This window comes from Symphalangus syndactylus, chromosome 10, assembly GCF_028878055.3.
Source record: "Symphalangus syndactylus isolate Jambi chromosome 10, NHGRI_mSymSyn1-v2.1_pri, whole genome shotgun sequence".
In the NCBI taxonomy this organism is placed as follows: Eukaryota; Metazoa; Chordata; class Mammalia; order Primates; family Hylobatidae; genus Symphalangus; species Symphalangus syndactylus.
Window position 1 is genome coordinate 123855054 of NC_072432.2, and position 13768 is coordinate 123868821.

The following is a 13768-nucleotide window of genomic DNA, read 5'->3' on the forward strand; positions in this document are numbered from 1 at the left end:
AGAGGAAATTAATGAAATAGAGAATAGAATAATAGCAAAAAGAATAAAACCAAAATTAGTTATTTGAAAAACAAAACAAAACAAAATTGATAAACCTTTTTAACCTGACCAAAAAAAAAAAAAAAAAAAAAAAAAAGGAAAGACTCAAACTAGTAGATTCAGAAATGAAAGAGGGGACATTACTACTAACAGAAATAAAAAGACTATTAAAGGAATACTATAAGCAAATGTATGCCAATAAATTACATAACTGAAATGAACAACTTCCAATAAAAACAGAAAGTACTGAACATGACGCAAGAAGAAACAGAAAATAAGAAAGACCTACAACAAGTGAAGAAACTGAATTAGTAATTGAATACTACCCACAAGGAAAAACCCATCCCCAGATGGCTTCCTTAGTGAAGTCTACCAAATGTTTAAAGAAGAAAAAATACCAATTCTTCATATATTATTCCAAAAAATAAAAGAGGAGAGAACAGAATACTTCCCAACTCATCCTGTGGAACAATATTAACCTACCACCAAAACCAGACAAAGACATCACAAAAAAATCGACAGACCAGTATCTCTTATAAATATGGACACAAAAATCCCCAATAAAATGGCAGCAAACTGATTCCAGGAACATATAAAATGAATTATACACCATGACCAAATGGGATACAAGGAATGCAATGTTAACATCTAAAATCAATTAATGTAATACATTATATCAATAAAAACAACAACAAAAAAAGTCACAACCATCTCAACAAAGAAAAAACAATTGAGAAAATCCAATACTCTAAAAACTCTCAATAAACCAGAAACAGAAGCAAATTTCCTCAACATGATAAAGAGCTTCTATAAAACTCCTACAACTGACATCATACTTCCTGGTAAAAAACTGGATGCCTTCCCCCTAAATTCAGGAATACAGACAAAGATGTCTGCTCTTGCCACTTCTCCTACTGGAGGTACTAAGCCAGGGCAATTACGCAAAAAAAGACTGGAAAGAAAAAAGTAAAATTATCTCTATTCACAGATGACATGATCTTATATATAGAAAATCCCAAAGACCACTAAAAAAATCTATTAGAATAATGAGTTCAGCAAGGCTGCAGGATACACTATCATTACACAAAAGTCAATTATATTTCTATACATTTGGAATGAACAATACACTAATAAAATAAAGAATTCCATTTATGATGCACCAAAGAATTAAATACTTAGAAATAAGCTTAACAAAAGAAGTGCAAAACTCATATTCTGAAAACTATACTTCACACCCACTAGGGTGGCTATAATCAAAAAGTCAAATAAGTTATGACAAGGATATGAAGAAATTCTAACTCTCAGACACTGCTGATGTGAATGTAAATGGTGCAGCCACTTTGGAAAATAGTCTGGCAGTTCCTTGATCAGTTACTACAGAGTCTTCATATAACCGAGCAATTCCACTCTTAGATATATTGTACTCATATAACCCAGCAATTCCACTCTTAGATATATTGTGCTCATGAGCAATGAAAACACATATCCATGTAAAAACTTGTATGCAAACATTCATAGCAGAATTTGTAATTGTCAAAAGATGGAAACAACCCAAATGTTGACCAACTGATAAATACAATATGGTGTATCTATACAATGAAATGGTATTGCATAAAAAGAAATAAAGTACTGATACATGCTACAACACGGACAGACCGGGAGAACACTGTTAAGTGAAAGAAATCAGGCACAAAAAAGTCCAAAAATTATGATTTTACTTAAATGAAATGCCCAGACTAGGCAAATAAGTACATTAGTAGTTGCTTAGGACTGGGGGTCAGGGATATAATAGCTTTTAAAGGGCACAAAGTTTCTTTTTTTTTTTTTTTGAGACAGAGTTTTGCTCTTTCGCCCAGGCTGGAGTGAAGTGGTGCCATCTCGGCTCACTGCATCCTCCGACCCCCGGGTTCAAGCGATTCTCCTGCCTCAGCCTCCCGAGTAGCTGGGATTATAGGCGCCTGGCACCACGCCCAGCTAAGTTTTGTATTTTTAGTAGAGACAGGGTTTCACCATGTTGGCCAGGCTGGTCTCGAACTCCTGACCTCAGGTTATCCACCTGCCTCGGCCTCCCAAAGTGCTGGGATTACAGGCGTAAGCCATGGTGCCCGGCACAAAGTTTCTTTAAAATGTGAGCTTCGGCAGGGTTCGGTGGCTCACGACTGTAATCCCAGCACTTTGGAGGCTGAGGCAGGTGGATCACTTGAGCTTAGGAGTTCAAGACCAGCCTGGGCAACATGGTGAAACCCTGTCTGTACAAAAAAATACAAAATTAGCCAGGTGTGGTGGTGCGCACTTGTAGTCCTAGCAATTGAAGGTGGAGACAGGAGGATTGCTTGAGCTTGGGAGGCGGAGGATGCAGTGAGCCAAGTTGTGCCACAGCATTCCAGACTGGGTGACAGGGTGAGACCCTGTCTCAAAAACAAAACAAAACAAAATACCTTAAATTTTAAAACTGTGGTGATGATTGCACATATTTGTGAATATACTAAAAGCTACTGAATCTTACACTTTTAAATCAACTGAATTGACGTACACCAACAATAGAAAATAAAACAAAATAGCTATCATTTAAAATAGCATAAAATATCAAATGTTTAAAAATAAAAGACATGTAAGATGTTATAGAGAAAATTATAAAATTGAAATACATTACAGATAACTGACATGGGAGAAATACAATGTTAATAGATTAGAAAACTCAATAAAGAAGACAATTTTCCACAAATTAATATATAGATTCCATCAATCTCAATGAAAATTCTGATAGATTTGTTGGCAGACCTTGATAAGCTGATTCTAAAATTTCTATTAACAGCAAAGGACCAAAAACAAAAAATTATTTTTAAAAAGATGAAGGATGAGCTATATAGGTATTAGTATTTTTTCTCTCTCATACGAAGTCAGGTATTAGTATTTTTAATGAAGTTACAATAATTAAGGCAAGATGCTCATGGCAAAAGGATAGGCAAAGAGATGAATAGAGAGTCCAGTAAGAGATCTCTGCAGCACCTGCAGCCAACTGATATATTACAGAGGTGGTACTGCAGTATACATCAGTGGGGAAAATGGATTCTCCAATAAACTGTACTGAGACAACTGGGTTAGCATATGTAAACTAAAATAAATTGGGACTTTAAAAGAATCCTATCGCACACCAAAGTCATTTCCAGGTAGATAAAACAAAAATGGGAAAACATACCCATAAAGTTTGAAAAAAACATAGAAAAATATCTTCATGTCCTAGGAAAAGTATTCTTATGAAAGACACATGTAGCAGTACTTAAAAAGACACATCTGACATTAAGAACCCCTGTTCATCAAAAAACATTTGATAAAAATGAGAATACGACGACACAAACTCAGAGAAGACACTCGCAACACATACAACTGACCCAAGAGCCAATACCCAATATGTAAAAGAATTCCTACAAATCAATAATGAAATAAAAATTAGCTCAATTAGAAAAAGTAGATGAAAGATGCGACCAGGAATTTCAGAAAAGTGGAAAACTAATGGCTAATACACCTACCAAAAAAGAACCTAACTTAGCATTTGAGGAAAAGCAAAATACAAAAGCAATTAAATGCTGTACCTACTAGTGTAGCCAAAACACTGAAAAAGTCTGACAGCACTAAGTTTGGTGAGGATACAAAAATCCTCAACTTCATTAATTACGGAAAAACAAGTTAAAACCACAATGAAATAACATATCACACTCATTAGACTGGCAGAAACAAAACTTAAAAAAAAGCATAGTATGTGTTGGCAAGAATGCAGAGTGATTATGTAATCTAATGCAAACCACTTTGGAAAACCATTTGATGTTGTCTTTAAGTTGAACATTCCTGTTGTAAATACATATTCTATGGAAAAATTCTTGCACATATGCAATGAGACACTTTTATGAATATTTAAAATAGCAATGTTTGGAATAAAAAGAAGACTGGAAAGTGCCCAAATATCGTCAGTAGGATAGTGTACAGTGTGTCTTACACAATGGAATACTCTCTCCATCCATTCATCCATGAAAATGAACAAACTACAATTACACATTATCAATAGTGAAGAATCACACAAACCTAATACTGAGAAAAATACCTGCAGTATGATTCTAGATCTATAAAATGTAAAACAGGTAAAACACAACTATTTTACTTGGAGATTCACTACTTTATCTTTTTCTTTTTTTCAACAAGGTCTCCCCTCTGTCACCTAGGCTGGGCACAGTGGTGCGATCCTGGCTCACTGCAACCTCCACCTCCTGGGTTCAAGTGATTCTCCTTCCTCAGCCACCTGTGTGGCTGGGATTACAGGCACACGACACCACACCTGGCTAATTTTTGTATTTTTACTAGAGACGGGGTTTTGCCATGTTGGCCAGGCTGGCCTCAAGTAATCCCCCCACTTCCGCCTCCCAAAGTGCTGGGATTACAGGTGTGAACCATTGTGCCCAGCCAGCAAATAATACTGAGAAATTTTAAGACCAGCACAAATGCTAATCAAGTACAATCATATGTGTATCTTACCAGCTCTCTTAGGAAATTCTGTTGAGAGGAATCTCAAAGATGTCATAAGGCGTCCATTATCTACTTTTGAACCAAGAAATTTTACTGTTACTACAGCATATGGAAGACATTGCCTAGGTTTATCTACAGGCTTTGAAAGGACACTGTATTCATAGAAGTACACCTGAAAGACAAAGAAGAAAACAGGTTCATGCTGATTAATTTTGGCAATCAGACTTGAATAAGCTCATATTTTGCTGATTAATTTTGGCAATCAGACTTGAATAAGCTCATATTTAAAAAAAATGAATATAATTGCATATTATTTATCTACTTCCATATAAACTTTTCCAGCTGCTTTGTTTAACCCTAATGTTTTTGAAGATGTACAGGATTCCTTTTTCTCCCCCACAATTTTTTTTTGATAGGCTACTAATGTCTGCAGAAAAAGGCACAATTCGTTTTTAAATAAAAAATATTTTTTCATTAAAAGCTAAATGTTTTGCATACAATCTCAACTATTGTATTTTATTTGGTAGAAAAAGTTAGGAAAATAACAATAGGTAATATGTTTTACATGTGGGTGCATGGATATACTTTCATTGAGAAGATTTATCTTCATTTAATCATAATATGATTATATATAATCCATATATAATTTAATATTCTGTATAAAATTAAAGGTCCACAGAGTAAGTGAAATATGACAGATTACTGTTTCATCTGATGACTAATACATAAGCCTTTTCTTTTTCCTACTTTTGCAAAGTATAGAAGATCAAAAGATCAAAATCTTGTTTCAAAATAGCCTTGCTTTTTACAATTAATATTATTTATGATTGATAAATCTTAACTATATATATTTATGGGGCACAATGTGGTGTTTTGATATATGTATACAATGAGGAGTAATTAAATCAAGGTAATTAACATGTCCATCACCCCACCCATCACTTCTTATGGTGAGACACTGGAAATTTACTCTCAGCAATTCTGAAATAATGCATTATTATTAAGTATGGTCACCCTGCTGTGCAGCCTTGTTTAAAAGAGAAGTTGGTATATTTTGAAAGTCAGTAATTGATCTATATAATATCTAAATAAAAGAAGCCACTGTACTTTGAACAGTTAAATGTAAATTTTCAAACTTCTTCACTAATATTCCATACAACAAATATTAAAATAGCTTTCGCTGTTTGCTTAAGATATTATATTGAATGAATTAAGAGATTTTCATTTAACATTTTGGGAATTTACGTCTTAAAACAAAATGTGAAACATGTACTTTTCAAGAAATCAAATGAACCATTAACATACTGCTGAACTGTAGGCTTGCAGTTCAATGGTATCTTTCAAAGAAGGTGCATTTCTTGACATATGGCAATCAAAGTTAGGAGAAGGATCCAAAGAAACTTTATTTTTATCCACAGAAGGTTGGATTTTCTTCACTTTTCCAAAGAGAACCTAAAAAAAAAAGCCAAAAAAAAAGTACGTAAAAATATACCAAAACATTTCTAAACTGTCACATTTCAAACATAAAAGGCTAAATAACATTGTTTTGTTTTTCTGAGACAGGGTCTCGCTCTGTTCAGTGCAGGCTGGAGTTGCAGCCTCGACCTCTCAGGCTCAAGCGATCCTCCTACCTCAGCCCCACTGAGTAGCTGGGACTACAGGTATGCACCACCATGACCTGCTAGTTTTTGTAGGGACCAGGTTTCACCATGTTGCCCAGGCTGGTCTTGAACTCCTGGGTCAAGCAATTCTCCTGCCTTGGCCTCCCAAAGCACTGGGATTATAGGCATGAGCCACCGTGCCAGGCCCTGTTTTTTTTTTTTTTTTAAGAAGTAGAAATATGAATGGAAAGATAATCCATTTTCTAGATGAATGGGATGACTCAACATGGCAATTATGTCAATTCTCCCCCAAATTAAACTCTAAGATTACAGTAATTCCAATTAAAATTTCAGATAATCTACTTTTTTTTTTTGAGAGAGTCTCTGTCACCCAGGCTGGAGTGCAGTGGTGTGATTTTAGTTCACTGCAGCCTCCGCCGCTTGGGTTCCACGATTCTCCTGCCTCAGTCTCCTGAATGGCTGGGATTACAGGCATGTGCCACCATGCCCGGCTAATTTTTGTATTTTTAGTAGAGATGGGGTTTTGCCATGTTGGCCAGGCTGGGCTCGAACTCCTGACCTCAGGTGATCTGCCCACCTCGGCTGCCGAAAAGCACTGGGATTACAGGCGTGAGCCACTGCGCCCAGCCAAGAATCTACTTTTAAAAATGGGGTTTAATTTTAAAATGTACTTGGAAGACAAACAAGAATAGCTCAGAAATTTTTTTTTAAAGTCTGGGTTAGCAATTGACAATGATGGAACGGGACAAGTGACTTGCAATTCCAGATGTAAAAACATTTTTAAAAAGGATGGTACTACCACAAGAAAAAGCAGAGAAAAGACCAAAATGAAAAACAGAATGAAAGAAAAAGCCTGGAGGAAGCTCAAACATGTATTAAAAATACTAAAAATACAGTATATTATATTAAAGATACTGTTTGAAATGAAGTGATTATTCAATTAATGATGTGGGACAACAGAAAAAATTAAATTCTTTTCTTAACATGTTAAATATTTAAGTATTAAAAACACAATGAAAATACTGTAGAAAGAAACATAGGCCAATATTTATTCAATCTCAAAGTGACAAGTGTTTTCTAAGAATATGTGCCAATAAAATGAAACAAAAACATATAAACTTCACAACATAATATTATAAAATTTCTGCCCATAAACAACAAATGATTTAAAAACTAAAACCATGAACAGAAATGACAGTATTTTAAAGGTTAGTACGTTCATTCAACAATCAAAACAATACTAAGAATAAAGTGGTATCCTGAACTAGATCCTGGAACGCAAACAAACATGAGTAGAAAAATTAGCAAAAGCCAAATAAAGTCTGTAATTTAGTTAATGGTGTGACAATGTTAGTGTCTTACTTTTGACAATCATGCCATATTTATGTAAAATGGTAACATCAGAAGAAGCTGGGTGCATTATATATAACAGCCCTCTTTACTCTTTGTGACTTTTCTATAAATCTAACATTATTCCAAGCTAAAAAGTTTACTAAAAAATTAAAAACGTGAAATGATAAAACATTATACAGAAAGAAGCCTAGCTCTTAAAATATGCTTTAGTCAATAGATAATGCTCACAAGTCAACACAGAAAAGGGGAAAAAAACCCCAAAACTGTCAAGGAATATAAATAAGTAATTCACTAAATACAGTCAGTAAATACATTCAACAGAAACTTAAAACTCAGGAATAATCATAATGAAGGAAAAAACTAAACCAATAATGAGAAACTACCACACATTAGAGTGGCAAAAGTTTTTTTTTAAGTTCAGTATAATATATAGGCTTACTGAGGTTGTGAGATAACAGGCATTCTTACACACTGTGGATGGAAATGTCAATTAGTGCAACCTTTCTCAGGGCAGTTGAGCATCACACAATCAAAAGATGTAAAAATGTACATACTTTTGATTTCTAATTTGACACCTAGAAATAAACCAATTAATTCGCAGCAAAGAATCATTCGTGTGTGTAAAATGTACCTAAAAGGACAATCTATGTAGTATTTAAGAGTGTAAAAACAAAGCAAACTAAAAACCAAATAACTTATATCCTAAACATTACAGAATTTGCTGGGCAAATATGGCAGGTCTACAGTGTAATACTATGCAGCTCCTCAAAAGGATATTACAAAACAATATTTAAGGGCTTGGAAAATGTTTATTTTATAATCTAATCAGTGAAAAAAGCAAGTAATATACAAAGCAACAACATACTTTAATTACAATTATACCCGCATGTCTATATACATGAATAGATGACTAATACACATACACAAAAAACCCTGTGGTTACTGCTGGGCTTTTTGGACTTTTTACTACATTCCAAATTTTCTAAAATCCTTATCTATTACTTTTTAATATAAAAGTAAATTATGCTTAATTTGATATTTGAGGTAAAAAAAAAATTGTAAGGAGTTATGCCACATGAACCATTGATTTTCTGTAGATATACACATAATCCCAAGCTGTTTTCATGCAAATCAGGATACCAACTGTGATTTTAATAGTCCTGGCAAAGCTTAACCAGAGTAAATCTTTTTCTTTTCTTCCCCCTTTAGATTTCTCTTTACGCTTCTTTCTCCAAGAAAAACGACCAGAATAAATCTTAACCAATTTATCTGTGGATGCCTACGATTCTGCTATGAGACTTATTTTTAAGATTTTGAATAGCTTTTAGAATTTCAGAAAAGTTGTAAAAATAGTTCAGAGGTCAACTGGGAAGGTGGTGGAGTAGGAGGTACCAGAATTCTGTCTCCCCACCTAGACAATCAATAACTGCACTGGCAAAATCTGTCTGGTGTAACTATTTTGGAACTCTGGAGCCTACCAAAGGCTTGCAACTTCCAGGGGAACGCCTGAATAGCATACAGGTTGAGTATCCCTTATCCAAAATGCTTAAAACCAGAAGTGTTTCAGATTTTGAATTTTTTCGAATTTCAGAATATTTGTATTATACTTACCAGTTGATCATCCCTAATAAGGAAATCTGAAACCCTAAATGCTCCAATTAGTATTTCCTTTGAGTGTAATGTTGGCACTCAGAAAATGTCAAATTTTGGAGGATTTCAGATTTCAAATTTTTGGATTAGGGATGCTCAACCTGTATTACGGTTAATTTCAGTCAATTTCAGTTCTTAGCACAGTGGCAGCCACCCTTGATGCCCCATGACAGGCAGCTGTACAGTGTTCCTGGAGCAGCTTGTACATGTGTTCCTGGCCACAATTTTTGTGGGCCAGAGTGGGCAATAATAAATATATGGTATATGTATTCTCATCACTGAGTGCTGTTTCTGTTAATAACAGAGGGGCAACCAGAAGTGGCAGGCATTGCTGCATCAATACCATTGTTGCAAGCCCCTCCTTGCCTGGCTGAAATGACACCTAGGGGACTAAAGAGCCAGTGCCTTTTTTCCCTTCAGATACAGGAGAACTACAGATACAGGAGAAATTAGAAAATCAGCACACAGAGGGAAAGGTGCAGGCTCAGAAAAGGCTGAGAAGTTTATACTGCAGGTTCATCCTTGGCACAGAGACAGCCTACAACAATCAAAAAACAGAAACACAAAATCACAACCAAACCCTGGGAGGAGATGATTTCCAGAGTTACCACATTATTAGATGAAATGTTCGGTTTTCAACAAAAAATATCACTAGGCATGTAAAGAAACAGAAAATTATAGCCCATTCAAAGGAAAAAAAAAAACCAGAAATTGTCCCTGAAAAAGACCTAATGGCTGATCTACTAGACAAAGACTTTAAAACAACTGTCTTAAAGATGCTCAAAGAGCTAAGTATGTGGAGACAGTAAAACACAATGTACGAACAAAATGGAAATATCAATAAAGAGAAAACTTAAAAACCAAAAAGAAATCCAATAGCTGAAAAGTACAGTAACTAAAACGAAAAGCTCTCTAGAGGGGTTCAAAGGCAGATATGAGTAGGCGAAGGAGAGAATAAGTGATCTTAATGATTGGAAAATGAAAATTATTGAGGCTGAGGAACAGAGAGAAAAAAGACTAAAAAAAAAAAGTGAACAGAGCCTAAGGGACCTGTGGGGCACTGTCAAGCATAAGAACATATATGATGTGGGAGTCTGAGAAGGAGAGAGAGAAAAAGGGCAGACAGAACATTTGAAGAAATGAAGGCTGAAAACTTCCCAAATCTGATGAAAGACATATATATATATAAACATCTAAAAAATAGGTAGGAGGATCGCTAGAGCCTGGGAGTTTGAAGCTATGTCCTCAGGGAAAAAAAGAAAAAAAAAAAAAAAAAAAAAGAAAAGAAAAAAGTTTTTATTGTAGCCAGCAAACTATCCTTTAGAAATGAAGAAGAAATAGGAGGGATAATTTCCCAGACCAGAAAAGCTGAAAGAATTTATTGTTACCAGACCTGTCCTACAAGAGATACTAAAGGGAGTTGTTCAAAACCAAAAGGATGCTAATATGATACTGTAACCATGGTGTACAAACCATCTTTTTTAAGAAGACAAAATGAAAAAACTTAACCACAATTTTTAAGAGACAAGCAATATATATAATACAAATTGTGATTATCAAAAATTCAAAATGTGGGAAGAAAAGGAGATTGATGTGTATAGGTTTTTTTCTTTGCAATTAAACTGTATCAGTTTTAAATAACTTGTTATAACTACAAAATGTGTTTTGTAAGCCTTAGGGTAACCGAAAAGCAGAAATACTAAAAATAAAAAGCAATGAATTAAAACATACTACCAGAGAAAATCAACCACAAAGGAAGACAGCAAGAAAGAGTTACAAAACAACTAGAAAACAAGTAACAAAATGGCAGTAGTAAGTTCTTACCTACCAATAACAACATTGTAAACGGACAAAATTCTATTAGCACCTCAAAGAACTAGAAAAGTGAGAGCAAACCAAACCCAGAATTAGAAGGAGGAAATACATAATAAAGATCAGAGAAGAAATAAAATTAAAACTAAAAACAAAAAGATCATCAAAACAAAAAATTATTTTTGAAAAAAAGTAAACAAAATATACAAACTGTTACTTAGACTAAGAAAATAAGACAGAAGACCCAAATAAATAAAATCAGAAACTAAAAGGAAACATTATAACTGAAACCACAGAAATACAAAGGATTGTATTTCTATACAATCCTATACAGCAATAAATTGGAAAACCCAAAAGAAATAGATACATTCCTGGACATCCAACCTATTGAGACTGAACCATGAAGAAACAGAAAACTTGAACAGATAATGAGTGACAAGATCAAAACAGTAATAAAGTCTTCAGACAAAGAAAAGCCCAAGTCCTGATGGCTTCACCACTAAATTCTAACCAACATTAAAGAATAAAGCCAATTCTAATGAAACTACTCAAAAAAATTGAAGGGGAGGAGATACTTCCAAACTCATTCCACAAGGCCAGTATTACCTTGATGCCAAAACCAAAGACAACAAAAGAAGCTATGGACCAATACCCCTGATGAACAGAGATGCAAAAATCCTCAACAAAATATTAGCAAACTGAATTCAACAGCATATTAGAAATATCATTCATCATGACCAAGTGGGATTCATACCAGGGATGCAAGGATGGTTCAACTTATGCAAATGAATAAATGTGATAAATCACATCAAGAAAATCAAGGACAAAAACCATATTATCATTTCATTAGATGCTGAAAAAGCAATAAAACTGAACATTCCTTCACAAAAAGTCTCAACAAATTGGGTATAGAAGGAATATATCTCAAAACAATAAAACTCATATATGACAAACCCACAGCTAATATCATACTGAATGGGGAAAAATTGAAAGCCTTTTTACAAGGATCTTGAAGACAAGGATGCTCACTTTTACCATTTCTATTCAATATAGTTCTAGAAGTACTAGCCAGAGCAATCAGGTAAGTGAAAGAAATAAGGTGCATTAAAACGGGAAAGGAAGAAGTCAAATTATCCTTGTTTGTAGATGACATGATCTTATATTTAGGAAAACCTAGTGTCATTAAAAAAACCCTCTTAGAACTGATAAATTCAGTAAAGTTGCAGGATACAAAATCAACAAACATTCATCAGTACTATTTCTATATGATAATAGTTATTGATCTGAAAAGGAAATCAGGAAAGCAATCTCATTTACAACAGTTACAAATGCTGCACTCTGAGCTTGCACCACTGAACTCCAGCCTGGGTGACAGCGTGAGACTGTCACAAAAAAAGGAAAGGAAAATGGAAGGAGAAAGGGAGAAAAAAGGACAAAAAGGGACAAAGGAGAAAAAGGGAGAAAGGGGAAAGGAGAAAGGGGAAAGGAGAAAGGGGAAAGGAGAAAGGGGAAGGGGAAGGGAAGGAAAGGAACACTTACCACTGGATATTTGGAAAACGCTAATTTGGAAAACCAGAAAGTACAGAAAACTATATTGTCATGATCCAAAGATCATCACTCATAACAACTAAGCAAATTTTATATCACCTTGATATCTCATTTTTAAAAATTTAAAAAGTTAAACATGATTGCATAAGCATTTTCCCGTATCTTTAAAAATTCTCCATAAATCTAACTGCAAAGAATACTTCTTATTCCAGAGACATAATATATGATACATTCATAATACACTATTGCTGGACATTTACATGGTGGCTATTTTCTTCTATAAACAAGGCTTTGACACACACATACACACACACACGCATGCATGCACAAAATAGTTCAAAGGTCCCATATACCCTGTGCCCAGTTTTTCTAAACGTTAACATCTTACATAACCATAGCAAAATCACCAAAATTAAGAATTTAACATTGATACAATACTATTAACTAAAATAAACTGCAGGAGTTCAAAAATAACTAGCTTAAACCAAAATTATTATAATATAATACTTTAGAGGAGGGTATGTAAAACACTATAGTACTTACGATAGAAACAAAAGAGTAAAAGAAGGCTGGGTCAATTAGAACAGAAAAAAAAATATATATTGGGAAGACAAAGATGAAGGCTGCCTTTGCCTATTTTTTTTTTTTTTTTTTGCTTTGTGTTGCACACCCAGGTAAAGAGGAAAGGAGAAAAATTTGAATAATGATGACAAAAATAATAAATATAATTATTATTTAATAGACTGCAGTTTAAAAACACTAACAATTTATATCGAAAGGATAATATGTTCAGGTCAATTTAAAGCAAACTGTCCATATACTTAATATTTGCTTTATGATACCTACCTTAAAAATTAAAATACTTTCTACAGTAATGCTTCGACTATGAGAATAATTCAAGGCAATATCAACATGTCTAAACATATAAATTCCAAAAAGAGGATTTCCTAGTATCTTCGGTGTAGATGCTCTGGTACTTATTCCATTCTGACATATCTGGGCTACATCACTCTGGGGAAGTGCTAAAAAGCAGAAATGTTCTTCAAGTTCTCTGCAATGTCTTCCACTTTCACGCATCTCTGACCTAAAGTAAAACAAACAATGTATACAGTTAAAGATAAATGTCAACAAAATATTCAAGAAGGTACATATTTCCACTGACCACAGTTAGAAAGCAAGAGAAGTAGTGATATTCAGAGGTATTACTACACTGTGATGATAAATTA

General features: G+C 34.1%; 1 protein-coding gene across 4 annotated transcripts in view; it reads right to left on the minus strand.

Annotated features, from left to right (window-relative positions):
- TEX15 (testis expressed 15, meiosis and synapsis associated) overlaps window positions 1-13768 on the minus strand; it is an 83969-nt gene that overhangs the window by 22770 nt on the left and 47431 nt on the right. For all 4 annotated transcript variants that reach the window (XM_063610891.1, XM_063610890.1, XM_063610889.1 and 1 more), the window contains exons 5-7: window positions 13389-13626; window positions 5863-6009; window positions 4567-4729 (exon numbers count right to left, since the gene is read on the minus strand). In XM_063610891.1, coding sequence (XP_063466961.1) covers window positions 4567-4729; window positions 5863-6009; window positions 13389-13626 — 548 coding nt within the window. The remainder of the gene's footprint in view (window positions 1-4566; window positions 4730-5862; window positions 6010-13388; window positions 13627-13768) is intronic.